Source organism: Macaca nemestrina, chromosome 10 (genome assembly GCF_043159975.1).
Source record: "Macaca nemestrina isolate mMacNem1 chromosome 10, mMacNem.hap1, whole genome shotgun sequence".
NCBI classification, from domain to species: domain Eukaryota; kingdom Metazoa; phylum Chordata; class Mammalia; order Primates; family Cercopithecidae; genus Macaca; species Macaca nemestrina.
The window spans coordinates 17,207,082-17,226,618 of record NC_092134.1 but is presented as its reverse complement, the minus strand read 5'-3'; the positions used below and the strand labels follow the sequence as shown (position 1 = coordinate 17,226,618).

Here is a 19,537-nt window from a genome sequence, read left to right as displayed (position 1 = left end):
ATGTATTAATATATTCGGAGTGTACTAAAATGGCATAAAGAGTTCTTTATATGCCCATGTGTTAAATCACATGTGTGCTCATCTGTATGTAGATCAAAGCATTTGACCATTAAACATTTTCCATATCCAGAGTCAAGAAGGACAAAGAAAAGCCTACTTCAATTTTGAACCTGAAAGTTTAGCAGGGAGAGATGGGGAGGGAGCCCCTGTCCTTCCAGAGGATGGGTGGGTGGTGCAGAGGGCTGTCTTACCTTTGCAATGCAGTGCTCTCTGAGTTTACCTCCATTTTGGCATCACATCTCTCACCCTGGAGCTCTGGAGGCCTGAACTCAGCATCATCACTGGGTGGGAGACGGTAACTATGCCACCACTTTTCTGATGACTCTGGGTTCGAGGGCCTAATCCCACAATATAAGGCTGTCTCGCTGACCTCTGCCATGAGAGGCAGTCTTTGGCCTACGAGGACAGTTCTGTCATCCAGAGTAGACAACTGCTGGAGTTCTAGTCCATTTCCATAGAGGGCTGGATTCACAGGGACAGACGGTGGGTCCAAACTCTCTGTTTCCTGACCTCGTGGCTGAGGGCTGAGTGTTGGCGGCAGAGGGGATATAGGGGAATGAGGTGAATCCATAGGATTCAGATTCATTTGCTTGCTTGTATTTCTGGAAGGCACGGCCATTTGCTTATCATACTTCCTACTGCTAGACACCTCTAAGGAGGAGTCAATCCCTGCCAACCCTAGTTTCTGTCCTGGCGCATCTTGCTCCATGCATAACTCTTCGGCCACGGAGGGCCTATGGTGAAACGGGATTAAGGGTCTCTTCTGCAGCTTGTCTCCTTTTTCCTGTCTTTCTGTTGTTTTGTGCTTAGAAGAAGCAGGAGGTGGTAAAGATGAAGATGATGATGGTCCTGCACTGAACCCTGGTTGAGACATTGTGGGAGGTCGATTGGGTCCTACTGCACAACGTTTTAAAAGCTTATGCCTAAAATGAGAGTAAATAATTACATCATTATAACATTAAGAAAAGAGATTCTCTGACAAAATTTTGCCTTTTAAAGCATACATTAGATGTACTGCATACATTAGATGTACTAACACATATAAAAGGGCTCTAGTTTTTATTATGTAACTAAAAAACAATACACCCCAATGAAAAATGAAGAATCAATCACATACAAGTTAAGCAGATAAGAAACGGGCATAACAAAAGATGTACATTGTTAACCCCTACAAATCACTGATTCAAAAAAACCCCAAATCTTTAGATTTGGTGAGGGCCTCAGATAACCTATTCACACCGTATCTTAAAACCATGAGAGTGGAGTCATGAGATTCTCTGCCAAGAAAAAACAAAGTTTCCAATTTCTATTTTATAACACTCTACTAACTGTAATATAGAATGGCTTATAATGGCTTGTAGTGCTGTAAATTGGGAATAAAATAACTATGCAACTAGTCTGCCTCAAAGTGTAGAACTAAAACAGTAAGTTCCAATCCTAAGAACATTTAATAGGATAAATATACTAGAAACTTTATGTGCCACTGTATCTAGGCAAGAAGGGATAAAAGACAACTTTGGATCTTACAGACACACGTTAAAATGATAGAACTTAACACCACACATACACAAATGCACCTGAACCATCTAAGCAGAAAAACCAAGTCGGCTCACATCCGAACACACTTCTTGGCAAGCATGGGTGTGAAAAATGGCTCCGTAAGAGCCCACTAGATGATGCCAAGGTTTAATCTGTACAACAAAGTTATACTGCAGGTCAGCCAGCACCTCCCAATATATAAATCATTCCCGGGGAAAAATGTGAGCTCTCCTGCCGGTGTAGTAGTAACTCTCTGAGGCCACTAGGGTGGCATTAAATTACTGCCGCATTGCACTAAATGATGCCCTAGTGAGCAGTAAAACGGATTTGTGGGGCATAATGGGATGGTTTAGTGGGACAGCAGGATGGCTGCCCTGCTCCATAAGGCCATTAAATAGTGGAAGGAGTGGTCTGTACCATAATGGGTTCAGTAATCCTACAGCAGATAATCTGAAAATACTCTTCCCAAAGTCTTTGCTACTCAAAGAAATAAAAACAAACACTCCTGAACTTCTTGTCTTTAAGCCCAACGAGCACGGTATCACAGTAACATGTGAATGTCTCCTCAGAAAGTATCTCAATATCTTATGAAGGTACTTATTTTAAAACCTAAAATTTTAGTCTTTTAGACTTTTTTTCTCAGAGAGCATTTACCCATACTAGTTCTTTGAGAGACACTTTACGATACCCTCTTCAAAGTAAAGATGTTTTGCAAAGTGGATAACCTAATCATAAAGTTAGCTTCTTCAACTGTATTTAATGATTCAGCTACATTGCAAAAAGGTTAGAATGAGGAATGCACAGTAGGTAGGAGCGAATCGCAGCGCATCTCAGCAGGAAAGGAACCTAGCACAGACAGTGGGGAAATCAGAGGAAGGCCGCACACTATACGCGTGACTGGTGGTAAGAAGAAACCTGAGACAGGGCCCAAACATGCAGAAATAGATCATGACTAAAAGAACAAGGAAAGGAGGACTACAATAGACATTTCAAAGGAAGTCAGTGTGAAATCCAGTGACAAATTAAATCTAAAAAGTCTGTACGCTGAGAAGAGAAAATTGTGATAAAAATGACCACAATAGGGTTCCAAGTTTGTGGGGAAGCATATATGGCAAAAATTAAGGATTTTTCTTTTTTTTTTTTTTTTTTTGAGATGGAGTCTCGCTCTGTTGCCCAGGTTGGAGTACAGTGGCATGATCTCGGCTCACTACCACCTCTGCCTCCCGGGTTCAAGCAATTCTCCTGCCTCAGCCTCATGAGCAACTGGGATTACAGGCACGCGCCACCATGGCTGGCTAATTTTTGTATTTTTTAAGCAGAAATGGGGTTTCACCATGTTGAGCAGGCTGGTCTCAAACTCTTGATCTTGTGATCCGCCTGCTTTGGCCTTCCAAAGTGCTGGGATTACAGGCGCGAACCACTGCACCCAGCCTAAGCATTTTTCTTAAAGGCATCCCCCAAAATACAAGACTCTCTGAAAGTCAGGTTGGTACAGAAGTTGGAAAGTCAATGGAATGGTGCCTTGGTATGCATATGGTTATAAAAAAAAAGACCTGAAGATATGTGCATTTGGCAAAGAAATACAGCAATAATTCCAGAAAACAAAAAGGAAAACATTATTTATTTACACTTAATGTGTTACAAAAATAATTCCAGGTAGCTAATAAAAACGTGTAAAAATCAGTAAATAGTTTATTTTTTTAAGTGAAAAAATCTGGGCTAAGGTAAGCGCAGGGAAAATAAGATGAAAGAAAAGTTAAATACACTACAATTTATATCCTATGTATGTGCTAAAGCTGGGCCTTAACTTGGCTGTGAACTGTCCATAAATCAAAGTTACTGGGAAAATACTTTTTGTCACACAATTCACAACAGCCTAGAGACAAGAGTAAAGTAGTATTCAGCTGTAGCATACCACACCTACTAACACCAGAGAGAGGCTCTCACATGCTCAGAGAGGGAACCCTTAGTGAGCAAACAACTTCTTCAAAAACATCCTCCCTGAAAAATCAATAATGAGATTCATTAGGCTTATCCTTACATCTCTCAACAAGAGGCTGCCAAGGCAGAGCTTGATAAAAGAATCACCTCAAGAGGCAGCGGAGAAGAGGAAAAGGTGTCAAAGCTGTTCCCTAAGTGTACACACGCAGCAGTTTGCATATATGCAGGGGGCATATGGACCACCTCCTCAGCGTGAAGCCAAGTCACTCATGCTACATTAAGAAGCCCTGATCTCACTAGAGACATGAATGGCCATCTTCTAAATATGCTTATCTCACCTGAACTTTTTATCCACATTGAATAGTATCAAATTTGAAAGTGTATATTTCAGAGGCAAGGCTACTCAAAATAGCCCAGTCTAGGTGAAAAATCACCACCACTTCTTCTAACTGTCAAATGAGCTGGGGGATTAAGACTTAAACGCCCACTTAAAGAATTTAAGAACCCTAATGAAAATCCATAACGATAAGATTCTTTACTACAACAAAGAGTGGTAAGTCAATGGAATATCCAAGAAGAATGCAAAAATTTTCTACAAAAAAGCAATCTGAGGCCATATCCAAAGAACTAAATGAATAAGCAACTAAGATACCATGACTGCAACAATTTTAGCTTTTAGCAGTTGTGACCAAATACCTGTCTCAATCAAAAAACACCACTGCTAGCAACAAAACAAATTATCTACAGAAAGTCTCTTTAATCCAAATTCTATTGACTTAAGTCAATCTGTTTTTAATGTGTATCTCTACTTTAAAATTAAGAGTAGTTAAATAGTCATTTAAAGGGCTAAGAATTGTCTTGTCAAACTGATGCCTTTAGTTTTTGAAGCTGCTAACCAGAAAAAAAGTTGTGGGAGCAATTTGTTAACAGGGCCGACTGTCTAACAAACTCTGAGTCCTGACGATAAAACTGTATCATCTGCATATAAGAAAAAAACTCTTTTTCTTCTGTACTGGAGGAGAATGGAGAATCAGGAAGAACTGATCTGTGAGGCCAGGAGAGGAATCAACAAGATGCGCCATCATTCGATCTTACTACTATTTTGCTTTTTTTATTACCTACCTGGAACAAGAACAGCTGACTCTTTGGGTTGGATCCACAAAATCCCAAGTAGCAGGATTGCTAGCAGGCTCTTCTTCAAGAGTTGGAGTTGACATTTGGCTCCTCCTAAAAGGGTTAAAAATGTGACTTATGTGTGAACGTAATACCCATACTCCTGGGGAGAAAAATGTTCAGGAGTTGAATACATTTCACTCACACAGTAATGGTATCCTGTTCAAAATGTTTCTATTTGGCTGGGCGCATGTGGTTCATACCTGTAATCCCAGCATTTTGGGAGGCTAAGGTGGGCGGATCGCTTGAGTCCAGGAATTTGAGACCATCCTGGGCAACATGGCGAAACCCCATACATACAAAAAAATACAAAAATTAGCCAGGCACAGTGGTGTTTGCCTGTAGTCCCAGATACTTGGGAGGCTGAGGTGACTGCTTATCTGTAGCATATAAATTCTGAGTCAGGAATGATGGTGATGCTGAACAACCACAGATTATCCACATGGGTGGCTGAGATAGACACCTTTGCTTACCGATGGTTCAATGTACACAAACTTTGTTCCATGCACAAAATTGTTTTAAGACATTGTATAAAATTAACCTTTAGGCTATGTACACATGAAACATAAAAAAACTTTGTGCTTAGACTTAAGACCCATCCCCAAGATATCTCACTAAGTATATGCAAATATTTCAAAATCTAAAAAAAAATCTGAACAAACACTTCTGGTCCCACGAACTTTGGATAAGATACTCATCCTGTAAAATATTTACTAGCATTTAAGAGCAACACTCCTAATGTGAAATAAAAAAACAGAAGTATCTCCTCCGTATCACTGATAATTGGTAGCAAAAAGCAGATACCTTTATTATACAATGAATTAACAATAAGGGGCAATATTTTTGGATTGTTGATTTTGCTACAGCAGATACTGCAAAGTGTTTCAACAGAGGCTCTATAGGGCGTTCTCCCACTTTCTGCCCTCCACTGCCCTCCTGGTTGTCTCGTCTCCCTGTTCTGTGCTGCTGAGAGAGTGACTATGATCTGTTAAGAGTTGTGGAGGTGTAAAGTTGATGGTGATTAAAAATCAAAGACGATAAATGAAAGGAAAAGAAAAAGCAAATGTTTACTTGGAAATAATCTAGGCATTGCAGATGGAAGTAAAAATATCTGCACCAATTATTCTAAAGGAAAGGATCATTTTAAAGTGACTAGAGATAGCTTTTTAATTCTAGAATGTGACATGATTTTCCACTACAATTATTTTACAGCTATCTACTACATCTTCAATGGCCTATTCTAGAATCAATTTATTGGCCAATAAATATTTAGTATGAACTTGCTAAAAGCTGGGTAAAAAAGGACAGGTTTTAAATATGTATCAAAACTTGGAATAGTAGTCACTTAAGAAACATTTCATTGGCTTCTACATGAAGGAAATTATTGGAAGTTACTGACACGCATGTCCATATTCATTCTGTTTCAGAGAATCAAGACTCATTTGTCTATTTTCATTAGTCAAGAAAGTAGACATCTACTCATATTAAAACAGATATGAAACTGTGCTGATTATGTTTACATAAATCTTGATAAGCGGAATAGCACTTATTGACTACTGTTTGTCATTATCGTTTAGGCAATAAAATAATCATCAGCAGTCTTCTCTAAAAAATCAATTCTCCCCTTTTTCCAAAAGTATGTTAGAGAAGAAAGGCAGGGAGATTGGAAAGGAAGGAAAGTTAGGTGGGGGAAGAAAAGAACATAATTTTCTCAAATCAACAAACAGTAGCACGGCAGATAATAAACACCCCTCCAACTGTCATCAGTCTAGTTCAAAATGTATTGTTAATTACAACTAAGGCCAGTACACAATAGTAAATCAGCAAGGAAGGTTCTTTCCCTTCATAATAGGGAAGCACTCATACACTGATATACAAGGAAAAACCAAACCCACTGGTTACTGTCCTGACACCCACAGTAAATCTCTGTGCCAGCTGTGCTACAAAATGTCAGGTCAACACCATGCCAATCTGTACAGTATCAGGAACTTCGAAAACTTCCTCGATAATGAAATCAAGTACAGTAAATGTCTTGATTTTAACATCTTTATTTCAAATTTTGTTCTATTAAATTCAAAAAGATGCAATACTAATCTGGTGACTTCTCAAATTTGGTCACACAATAGTGCAATGTGATTGACATTTTTCAGGTAGCAATCAAGGAGATGGTTACTAAACTATGATCTAGACATAATCGAGAAAACATACTTGGACTGGGTTCTGTTGAGGATGCATTCCTTCCAGACTCGATGGACCATATGATTGTGGAGTTTTGGAGGAATCTTCCCCGATCTCTTTGGACTGTGCATAGTTATCATCCCCCCATCTTGGGAAACTAGGTGACTGGCAGCACTCTGCATACCTCCACTCTCACCTGAAAAAAAAAAAGGCAATTTGGAACGTTAAGATTTTCTGAAAAGGTTTCCTACTTCATAGACTACTATCTTATTTAACATAAATATGCATTTTAATTGTTGAAAGTCACATACATGTCGCTTTTCCCCTATTCCCTGGCAATAACACTATCTGTAATTATGAGTAAAATTTGTGTCAGAATGGATTTTTTCCCTGAAACTTTGACCATATGATTTTGTTCTCTCCCTAAATCATCTAATCAGATGAACACTCACACACCCATAAGGGCACACACATAGAGAGGCACTCCTACTCCACATGTATTGGATACAACTCAGAAGGAAGGGTTCATACATCACAATATTAAAGATGCAAACTTCCACTGACTGTTTTAGATTTTTAAATCTTAACACAGTCAGTGAGTTTCGAGGCAAAAGGAAACAGTAGAGGGAGCTTTATACTCATGTAGCTAAATGGCTGTGGATCAGCAGCACACAGTGCGCTGGATAGGAAAAAGAAAAGTAATGGCACAAAGCTTTTAACAAGGTCAAATTTCAAATTTGTGTGTGGTACTGTTTGTCCTTATGCCTGACACCATGTATTTAAAACTTAGTACTAAAACACTGAGAGAGGTTGTCTTGACATTTTATGTCAGAGGACTAAAAATTCATTGGTTTCTCTCTAGTAACTCCACTTAGTTTTTCCAAATACAGTGGTTATGAATATAATCTATTTCTTTCAATTATGTTCATTATGATTGTTGACGATACTGGTTGTTGTTTACATTTTGAGTATTTTACTACTTCTATCTTATATAGGACAAATACTAAAGTCAATTTCCAGTATTAAATTCTGACTGAATCACTTTTATCTATTTGACTTAGTAAGTATATTATGGATTTTCTTCTCAATAGAACTATGCTGCAAAACATCTTAACGAAAGTCAAGATGAAAAAGAAAGAAGCAACCTTATAACAGAAACTCAGTATTCTTATTATCAGTGAAAGATGATGATAATATGAGCTAAATGATCAGGCTTACGTCTATTAAAAAAAAAAAAAAAGACCCAAATGCTTATATTCTAAGGAAATGAAGCACTCGTTTCCGATAAAAGTATTACCATATTACAAATGAGATAAGAAATTTGAACTTTCTTTGCTACCTTTTATTTTAAAAGTTCCCAACTTGGTTCATGATGCAAAAGAATTAATTTCAATTTTACAATTGCTTTCCAAACACCAATTATAAAACTAGGCAAACTGAAGAAACAAACAGAAGTAGATAACATAGACCTTCTCTCGGAAACATCCTACAATACAGCTAAAGAGATCATATGCCCATGGTATCATAAAGAAACAATTTATGACCAAGAAAAGAAACAGTAGGGAGAAACAAGCCACACAGACTCTTCTGACTAAAGCTAGGCTGAAGCTTTTCAATAGCACTTAAATGACTGAACTAAAATCTGAGTCGTATCTTAGATGGAATTAAATAAGACTTGTTACTCCAAGCTGTTAAAATGCATGTTGAATGCTGTTACTTGCAATTGCCTCTACATATCAGAGGCAAGTGGATATACCAATCCAGATAAGGTATGAGTAACATCACTAATACCATTTGGCCCTACTAAGCCCTTTGCTAATCCAGGAGAACCTTGGCGTTTTTTTATAGGACAAAGTAGCCCATTCTGTCCTATATCTAGAAAAACATGGCATTCAACTACAGAATGTCAAGGCTGACCAGGATACTCTCCAATACAGCATTAAGACTCCTAACCTGTAATTCAACACCCTATGATATGAAAATTTAGGCAAATTCATTTTACTGCAAGGATATTGGCAGCTTTTGTTCAGTTTCGTGTGTTTATTTTAAGGAATAAGGCGACGACATCAGGGGATTTATTTATCCAAGGCCTAACACAAGAGCATACAGAGTTAGGGGGGAAGGAATTTGAAGATCCATAGTTAATTATTCCACATTGAAATTCCCCATCAACAAAACCTCTTGTTTCTGAATTATGACTATTAAGACTTCTGAACCGACCAGAGGTCAAGCATCATGCACACAGCAGACCTTCAATTTTAAGTTGAATACAAATTTCACTAAGTACAAGGCAAAACAAAAACAGACAAACAAAAGTGGATAACTTAATAATGTAGTACAATTGTTAAAAATCCAAATTGTGATGTGACATTAAAAACTTTTCAAAATACTGATAATTCTAATTTTTATATCTATGATGATTACTACAAAAGACTGTGAAAGTTCTTTTTTAGTTGAATACAGTTGATTGATGACAAATCCTTTCAAGGAATCATCCAGATTCTCTGCTCTACCAAATGAAAGCTGGAAGTACTTTTTTATTTTTATGAGACAGGGTCCAGCTCTGTCGCCCATACTGGAGTGCACTGATGCTCTCTTGGCTCACGAAAACCACCTCCTGGGCTCAAGCCATCCTCCCACCTCAGCCTCCCAAGTAGCTGGAATTACAGGCATTTGTCACCACGCACAGCTAATTTTTGTGTTTTTTTGTAGAAACAGGATTCCACCATGTTGCCCAGGATGGTCTGAAACTCCTGAGCTCAAGCGATCCACCTGCCATGACCTTCCAAAATGCTGGGATTACAGGCATAAGCCACTATGCCTGGCCTTGGATGTACTTTTCTCTTTTTGTTTTGTTTTAAACCATCTCAGCAAATACATGGCTCTTAAAAACAGACATGTCCATTTCCATTCTCCCACAAAACATCTGAGTAATGTCCTCCAGATAATGTGTGCTAAACTTTGAGTTTTGAATATTGCTTTAAGTTATTGCTATCACTTGTATATGACTATTGTTTACCAAGCACTTGTATATATTACCTAATATGTACTACAATCCAATAAAGTACGTATTTATCAGAAAAAATAACTGAGATTCAGAAAAACTATGAGAATTAAATAAGGTCACTCACCTTGTGAATGATATAGCCAGGTTTTATAACTAGGTGTGTTCAGTCACAAAGTTTATGCTTTTCCCCAATATCTTCTTTAACTATAAACATTTATTTAATGCCCACTACTTGCCAAGAATTATGCTAGAAACTTTGAAATTTTGTCTTACTCTGGTAATTTTCATGAGGATTACGTATGTATCACGCTTGATAGTTTATTTTCAAAGTTTAGCAGCCAAGGCTTTATTTACTCTAATGTTCCTGCCAGCTTGGCCTACATTCAGTGCTTATAAATAAATAATCTCATTTCAGCTCAAGTATGATGAGTATCCTTTCCATACTGACCACATTTCTAATTAAAGTGAGGTCAACTACAACAACAACAAAGTTAACAGAGGAACTATACTACTCAACAAAGAAGACAAAAATACTCCCAATTTAAACAATTTCTGAATTTTTCCATGAAGACAGGCAGTTCCCACTGTCAAAATTGTCCCATATAATTAATATTTATTATTAATGCAGACACATTACTGACAGGAAAAAGTATTTATTTAGAGCTCCTAATCGCTAGTCTAACTTTACATCTAACAGGGAAAAGAGTTGCCCAAGGCCTGTCCCTGGCTGACAATGGTCACTGGGGCAGAGACTTCAGTCATTCTCTGATTTAGTATTCTTCAGTTGTTCAAAATTATTTTAAAAAACAACCTACATTTTATCTATATGTGAACACACACACGTAAAGGGGCAGACCTTAAAAGAATCTAAACTATTTAATAACAATAAAGACTAATATGGACAGAGTTAAAATTCTGAAGTATAGGAATTCTGTGTGTTGATAGTTTTCCTTCTCCATTTTGTAAAATCCTTACGTTACTCTACTACCTCCATCTCTTCCAAGAGGAATTTCTGTTTTCTCACCTGTTCCATGGCAGGTAGACTATACAATTGTCTGGGATCTCTTCCCCCCAGGACACTCCTGGATCCTACTCACCTAGGATGGCCTGTTCTGGAGAGGTGGGAGGGGTCAGAGGCATCCCACAGTTACTTGGGTCCTTCACACTACCAAGCCCTTGCTGCCCAACTGTAATGTGGCCTCCAGCACTGGCAACACTCTGAGGAACCGGGATGTCATTCTGAGAGATCAAAACAAATGCTGAAGGGTAAACCATCCGAACACCACCTATAAGCAAAGAGAACAAGGAAAGAACCAGGACTGAGAAAGACTTCACACAAGACTCCCAATTTTATGATTCTAGTGGTGAAAATGAGATGCTCATGAAGTACTGCCAAAAGTGATAGGCTCCATTCTCTCATAAGTTAATAGCTGTTAAACATGTGTTCCAACATGATGCATGTGGAATACAGGGACCAAGGGTGCTTCAGGCAAGATAACTACTCAGCATATACCATTGTGTCAAGAGAATTTCTTTAAAAAGATGGGAAAATTATGGAGATTATTTCTGATGAATCTAAATGATTATCTTTTTAAATTAAGGAAGAGGAAGAAGAACAAAGTTCTTCAGGCAAAATATTTTCTCTTACCAACAATTACTTCAACTGCCACAGGGAAATCATCATCATATCCCAACTCGTCTTCCTCTTTCGATTCCTCTTTCTTTTTTAGCACCATCGGGTAGAAATACTGCCATTCCTCAATCAACTTACGAGTGGCTGGGTCTGACATCTTGTATGCTTGGCCTGTTAGCGTCCCATTTAATCCATAAGGACTTACCAGTACTATAGAGGGGAGGAGAAACACATGCTAAACATTAGAGAAATAATTCCTACTTAAGTGCAACACTACATATGTGGTAATTTTAGATTACAGTATCACTGAATGTACATTGCTCTTTATTTCCTAACTCTATTTAAAGTATGATTTAAAACAAATTTTTTAAAAAATTATTTTTGTAGAGACTGGGTCTCACTATGTTGCTCAGGCTGGTCTTGAACTCCTAGGGTCAAGTGATGCTCCCGCTTTAGCCACAAAAGTATGATATTTTGAAGTCTCTTATTTTAAAATTTCTTATTATTTATACACCTCTCACTTCTCACAATTTTTAAAGGAAATAAAATATGGATAGTCCAATGTTATCAGACAGCTATGCTTTGAAGCATATACATATGTTTAATAGTAGCTTGTACAACATAAACACTGAATCTTCCAAAACAGAAGAAAATCATTCAACACATATACCCCAAACGCTGCCTAAAACTTGAATACTCTGTGGTTCCTGAGACTCCCTAAACATCTGTGGTAATCAAAGAATAACATATAAATAAAATTTCTAACAGTAGGAAAGTCTTAATATAAAAAAGCTTGAAGCATAATAGTTATCATTTCTGTTTTGACTGTTTTAGAAGTCTGTTGATAAAACTCTAAGTAAAATTTATTTAACTCAACGTAAAGGACCCAAAATCCATCTTCTTTCAGTATTTGACCTTGATGTCATTTTCACTGAGTCTGACACAAAAATATAGTTAACATAGTACTGTGAATTACCCAGCCAGTTCACAGCCTTGGAGTGAGTACTTCAATCTTCCAAATAATACTTTCCTAAAGATAAAGACTACTTTTTCTTAATTCTAATTTTTTACAAAAACTCAGCATGGTCATTAAACGGAATGTCTTCTTTTTTTAATTTTTTAAAGAGCTAGATCGTATGTCACATCAATCAAGAGAGAGATAGCTATAGGCATTACATGTATCGTGGAGTCTTTCTGCTGTTCCTCAATGATCCAAATGGGATAAAAATACTGACTCCAACACACACAATTAATCAAATGTAATTTTTTTGCAATAATGCTTCCAGGAAATTCCCACATCAATTGGGATAATTATGCTCATCATAATTATCCATAAGGACAGCAACTGCCTTAGTATGGTCTTCCTCCACACCAATCATGGAAAATAAGCAGAAGAATGCTCCACAAAAGTATTCTAAGACTTCCATCAGTGACAAAAATCAGAAAAACTAAAAGTGGTCTATAGGGACCTGGTATTCCTAACATTATTGTTCCCAACTTTGAAGATTAGAAAGTAAGTTCTCTTCCCTCATGACTAGTTATTCCTACTGTTATTACCATAACTAAATGCTTTTATCTGAGTGATAAAATGTTGGATGAAGTCAGATGGTCCTGAGCACTTTTACACTCAAGAAAACAGTATTTTAAAAATTCTGACAAGCCACAATTTGCAAATACTGTACAATTTGTACTACACGGTTTAAGAATTGGGTTTTGAATATTCTAGTAGTTCATACACTAAACACCTAACTTTACACAGCTTAAAATTTATTGCAGTAGGGGAGTTGGAGTTAAAAATTAGGACACAGTTAAATGTGGATTCAATGTTCTTTCTTATCTCAAAAAAAAAAAAGTTTTATTATCTTTGGGGCAAGAAACAGATGCTTTCATTGAATTAAATCAGAATAGTTTATAGAAAACAAAAAATAAACACAATGGAGGCTAAATGCTCATGACAGGCTGTTACAACAATTAAAATATTTTAGTCAAGTCTGTTAAAATATCAGTGTTTTTTAAAATTATATTGTGTGATATGCTAAGACCATTTCAACCAGACATCTCTAATAATGACATATGACTGAACCAAAAAAAGATGGTCTCCATATGGTTCAATCTAATATAACATTTAAAAGCTGTTACTCACAGAAAATTCTGAATTCCAAAGACAAAACAAAGATTTGTAATGCTCAGATCAAAAGGACATGAAGTTATTTTGGTGATATCTAGGTGGTAAAGCTGAGAATTAATGAAAATATGAATGTATGAGTTAAATTACAACTAAATACCTATTACCAATGGAGTTTAAAATTAAAACAAAACAAAGGAACATCGCTAAAGAAACTATACACTGTATAATTCTAGAACTTTGATTCTGATTGAAATTTCAAATACTAAGTATAATGGTAATCTTCTATAAACCATTACATTCCTAAAACCTTGTTAATAAACACAACAATGAAAACCTTTAATTTGTGACTTTGGTCAATTACTCATTGAATTATATTTTTCAAGTATTTACTGATTTTCTTTTGTTCTGAAGGAAATTCTACATTTTATTCTTACAAAAGAATATACATAAGACCATCTTATATATGCGAGAAGCTTCAGCAAAAAACTAACACACTATTACTACTGAATTATGAAATGGTAGTCTTTTCTTCTTTCTTCAAAATCTGACCCTTATGCTTAGTTTTACAATGTCCATTTAAGATAATGTCTCACCCTGCAAAACTTTACTGGGCAAGATGGTTATCCACTGGGTGGTGGATAGGGGTGGAGAGCAGGAACATCCACACTTACCTTGAAATGGTGCAGGTGAAGACTGAGCCATGTGTATATGCTCCTCATTGATCAAATAAATTGGCTGGTGCTGGGCAATCTCCACACTTGTGCATACATTACTTTCTCCATGTAGAAAAAATGTGAAAGCACAGGACAAATGCTCACTACAAAAGAGAGAATGAGAAACTCAACTTTATATTTTGGTAGGAAATGGGTACTAGAAACAGGAACTACAGGTAAGATACAACTCTACTTTATCAACCGTCCAGTAAGGCTGACTTCTAATTATGGGCAAAACAGAAACTTCTAATTCATTATTGACAAACTAAGCCATCAGAAAAATCTGGAAATACGAATATACTGCAATGAGAACTTCTGTAAGTTACTGTACAAAATGTTTCCAGTTTCATTTGCACAAAATCTCTTAATGCCAACTATAAATACCTAAGAACAGAGAATTGAAATAGTTTTCTATTGTCCCAGTGTCCAGCACATGACAAGCCAGTGGTCACTGGGCCACTTTAAAAAGTAAGTATTTTAAGTGTTTATTCATTTATTTAAATGAATAAACACTTAAAATACTTACTTTTTAAAGTGGCCCAGTGACCCAGCATAACAGCTCACACCTGTAATTCCAATGTTTTGAGAGGCTGAGGCAGGAGGATAACTTGAGCCCAGAATTCAAAACCAGCATGGACAGCATAAGATCTCATCTCCACCAAAAATAAATAAATGAATTAGCCAGGCACAGTGGTGTGTGCCTGTAGTCCTAGCTCCTGAGGAGGCTGAGGTGGGGGGATTGCTTGAGCCCAAGGGTTCGAGGCTGCAGTGAACTGTGATCACGCCACTGAACTCCACCATGGACAACAGAGCAAGACCCCTGTATCAAAAAGAGTGGCTTACGAACAAGATCAGAAACCAACCCCTCAGCACACTTTTTCAAAATTGTAACTCTGGCCCTAAGATAGCCATACGTATCTCCATTTCTCAAAACATCTCATAAGAACATTTGCCTGACGAAACAAAATCACTTTTACTAAATAAAGCCAAGCAACCACAATTTTTAAAAGTCATCTCAAAGATGCTGCTTCTTTCCAAAACTTCTCTAAAATATTATAAAAAGTACATTTGGAGTATGACTCAAAAAAAAAATGTTGTTTCAAGTGCAAAATTATAATGCTTGAAAGGAAAAAAATGAAATAAAATTAAAATGTTTCTCTATCACACAGTGACATATATATATTCTTCTTTGACCAGTATGTTTAGATAACATTTTTTGTTTTACCAAAATATGACATTTCACCAAAGGAAACACCCAGTCTTGGTATCTGGGTATTTAGCATGACAGAGTAAATTCAAGATAGTGACTACAATTTTAAAAGAACTTTGAAAAAAGTTTTAAAAACCCTTGATACCATACTTCTAAGTTTATAAAGTTCACAAAAGCAAAAATGTACATAATTTGCACATCTATAGGTATAAAATAATATAAATAGTAAAAACACTCTGTCCTTTATGAAAATGACACTAGCAACACACCATCTTCTACATACATTATACCTGGCACATTAAATAGGACCAAAATATAGTTTTACTGATTGTGGATTGGCTTATTTTTCAACTGTAAATTTCGGCTAAGGGAGTTTGAGCTGACTTATCCCTATTCATGCCCACTATCCCATGTAGTTACTAGCTTATTTATAAGAAGCTGGTGGGAGAAATAAATGTAGGCCATAGCCACAGAACATGTTCTCTATTCCACCAAGTCCCAACTGTGCATGAGAACAAATACAACCAACATTTATCTAAGAACGGTGCAAGGAGTCTGAAGTGACACTGAAGAAAACACAGTCCTTGCCCTCAAGGAGCATATTCACCAGCAAGAGACTGATATGAAAGCACACAAATAAAATAAAGCCAGGCACAAACATACAAATAATAATAAAATGCCATAGAAAGGCTAAGGAGTAGTGATTTCTTCAATTAAGAATATACGAATGCTTTAAGAAGAACAAATGAAAATTTGAGAAATGTCCATTCAGGTATTTTGCCCAGCTTTTAATCTGGTTGGTTTCTGCTACTGACTTGAGTTCCTTAGATATTCCACATATTAATCCCCTGTCAGATATATAGTTTGCAAATATTTTCTCCTATTCTGTGGGTTACCCTTTCACTCTGTTGGTCAATTCCTTTGCTGTGCAGAAACTTTTCAGTTTTATATAATCCCATTTTCTATATTTGCTTTCATTACCTGGACCTTTGAGGTTTTATTTTTAAAATCCTTGCCCAGATCAACGAATGTGAAGAAGGATTTCTCCTATGGTTTCTTCTAGTAGTTTCATACTTTTTAATTTTTTTGAATTGGTTTTGTATGTGGTGAGAAATAGGGGTCTAGTTTCATTTCTCTGCATGTAGAAATTCAATTTTCCTAGCATCATTTTTTGAAGACATTATTCTTTCCTCCAGTATGTGCTCTTGGCACCTTTTAAATCAAGTATCTGTTGATAAGTGAATTTATTTCTGGGTTCTCTACTCTGTTCCATTGATTTATGTGTCTGTTTTTATGCCAGTGTCATGCCATTTTGATCACTATAGCTTTATAGTATATTTTCAAGTCAGGTAGTGTGATGTATCCCCCCACCACCGCTTTGTTCTGAAAATAAAACATGCAAACGGCTAACAGGTATATAGAAAAAATGTTCACATGAGTAATCAGGGAAATGCAAATCAAAACCACAGTAAGATATCCCTTCACTTCAATTAAAATGGATATCATCAAAAAGATAACAGATAACAAGTGTTGGCAAGGATGTGAAGAAAAGAGGACATTTATACATTGTTGGTGGAAATGCAAATTAAGACAGCAATTATGAAAAACAGTATAAAGATTCCTCAAAATGTTAGAAATACAACTACCATATGATTCAGTAATCCCACCACTGGGGATATACACAAAGGAAATGAACTCAGTATGTCGAAGAGTTATCTGCACTCCCATGCTTATTCATTATTATTCACAATAGTTAAGATATGGAATCAACCTAAGTGTCCATCAACGGATGAATGAATAAAGAAAATGTGGTATATAATACACAACGGAATACTATTAAGTTATAGAATGAAATCCTGTCATTTGAGACAACATGGATGAACCTGGAGGACATTATGTTAAGTGAAATAGGTCAGACACAAAAAGACAAATACCACATGAATCTAAAAAAGCTGATCTCATATAAGTAGAGAGCAGAATTGTGATTATTAGAGGCAGGGGAGTGGAAGGGAAAAGATGGAGGAGGTTAGCCAACAGTTACAGTTAGGAACAATACGTTCTAGTATTCTAATGCACAGTTGGGTAACTAGTCAACAGTAATGCATTGTATATCTCAAAATAGGTAAAACAGAGAATGTTCTTACCACAGAGAAATGATAAATGTTTGAGGTTATGGATTTGTTACTTACCCTGATTTGATCGTTACATACTATATACTGGTATCCAAGCATCACTTTGTAGCTCATAAATACATACAATTATTATGTGTCAATTTAAAATAAAATAGAACTAAAAAAAAAAAAAGAAAGAAAATAGGGTTTAATAGTAGAAAGAAAAGAAAAAGTAAGAGAAACCATGAGGCAAAGAACAGATGTGGTTACAAGAAGGATGTTGTTTGGAAACTCTTAACAGAGGAATGGTGGGATGTGACTGGAAAGGAGTCAAAAAAAGGATGTTGGAGGCCATCCCTTGAGACATCGAAAGACTCGTATATGCAAAATAACAGGGAGTTAATTTTAAGGATTGGTTTTAGAAAGTTTAAAGAATTCTTATAAAAATTTCAAAATAGTTTTCATTTGAATTTGCCATGTCCCAAAACACAAACAGTGAGAAGCATAAATTAAAAAAAAATCAAAATCAAAATCAAATCAAGTATCTTTTATATAGATAACTTAAAAAAAGCAAAATGTCCTTTTAAAAGAGACACTGAAAACAAGAAAAATAGAAGTTATAGTGGAGCAGGGCGTGGTGGCTCATGCCTGTAATCCCAGCACTTTGGGAGGCTGAGATGGGCAGATCACGAGGTCAGGAGATCGAGACCATCCTGGCTAACATGGTGAAACCCCGTCTCTACTAAAAATACAAAAAATTAGCCGGGTGCGGCGGCGGGCACCTGCAGTCCCAGCTACACGGGAGGCTGAGGCAGGAGAATGGCGTGAACCCGGGAGGCGGAGCTTGCAGTGAGCCGAGATCGTGCCATCGCACTCCAGCCTGGGGGACAGAGTGAGACTCCATTACAAAAAAAAAAAAAAAGAAAGTTATAATGGAGATATAACAGAAGGCACCAGTAATTATACAATTTTTGGTAGGTTATTTCATCACTCTGATCGGTTTCCATATATGTAAAAGCACCTGTCAGTGCAGACTGCTGGGCCCCTGAGGCTCTGATTCAGGAGGTTTAGGGTGGGCCCCATAAATCTGCATTTTTAACAAGTTTCCCATGTGATGCTGCTGCTGCTCCTGGCTCAAAGGCCACACTCTGAGAATCACTGGATTTGATAAAGCCTAAAATCCCAACTATTAAATTCTATTTTTTCTAAGATCATGTAAAACAAGGACAGGAATGACAGCACTGACACTAGAAAGTTGAATCCCCTGTGACCTAACAACAGCACTTCTAAGAATTTATCCTACATATAAAACTATGGTACTGAGTAGTTATAGATTATAGCACTGCTTGTAATAAAGTCTGAAAAACACTAAAATGTCATCAGTAGAGAACCTGTTAACTAAACCGTGGTATATAAGCTACAAAGTAATGCCCTGCAGCCACGTAAAAGGAAATGATCACACTGATATGGAAACACCTCCAACAAGGACTGTTATGAGAAAAAAGGAACAAGGTACAAAACAGTATAAATAATATACATCCAGTTACATAAAATGGGAAAGTGGGGAGAAAAATATTTCCACACACAATTTGCTTACATTGGCATAACATTTTTCTGAAAATATCATTCAAAAAACCTAATAATGGCTGGGCAAGGTGGCTTATGCCTGTAATCCCAGCACTTTGGGAGGCAGAGTTGGGCAGATCGCTGAGCTCAGGAGTTCAAGACTAGCCTGTGCAACATGGCCAAAACCCCATCTCTACAAAAAATACAAAAATTAGCTGGGTGTGTTGGCACTGCCTGTAGTCCCAGCTACTCAGGAGGCTGAGGTGGTAGGAGGACTG

General features: G+C 36.8%; 1 protein-coding gene across 5 annotated transcripts in view; it reads right to left on the bottom strand.

Moving 5' to 3' along the window:
* LOC105495270 (mediator complex subunit 13L) overlaps positions 1-19,537 on the bottom strand; it is a 317,806-nt gene that overhangs the window by 50,304 nt on the left and 247,965 nt on the right. For all 5 annotated transcript variants that reach the window (XM_011764584.2, XM_011764594.3, XM_071071010.1 and 2 more), the window contains 6 exons: positions 14,331-14,476; positions 11,547-11,741; positions 10,996-11,184; positions 6,922-7,087; positions 4,663-4,767; positions 252-983 (listed from right to left, as the gene is read on the bottom strand). In XM_011764584.2, coding sequence (XP_011762886.1) covers positions 252-983; positions 4,663-4,767; positions 6,922-7,087; positions 10,996-11,184; positions 11,547-11,741; positions 14,331-14,476 — 1,533 coding nt within the window. The remainder of the gene's footprint in view (positions 1-251; positions 984-4,662; positions 4,768-6,921; positions 7,088-10,995; positions 11,185-11,546; positions 11,742-14,330; positions 14,477-19,537) is intronic.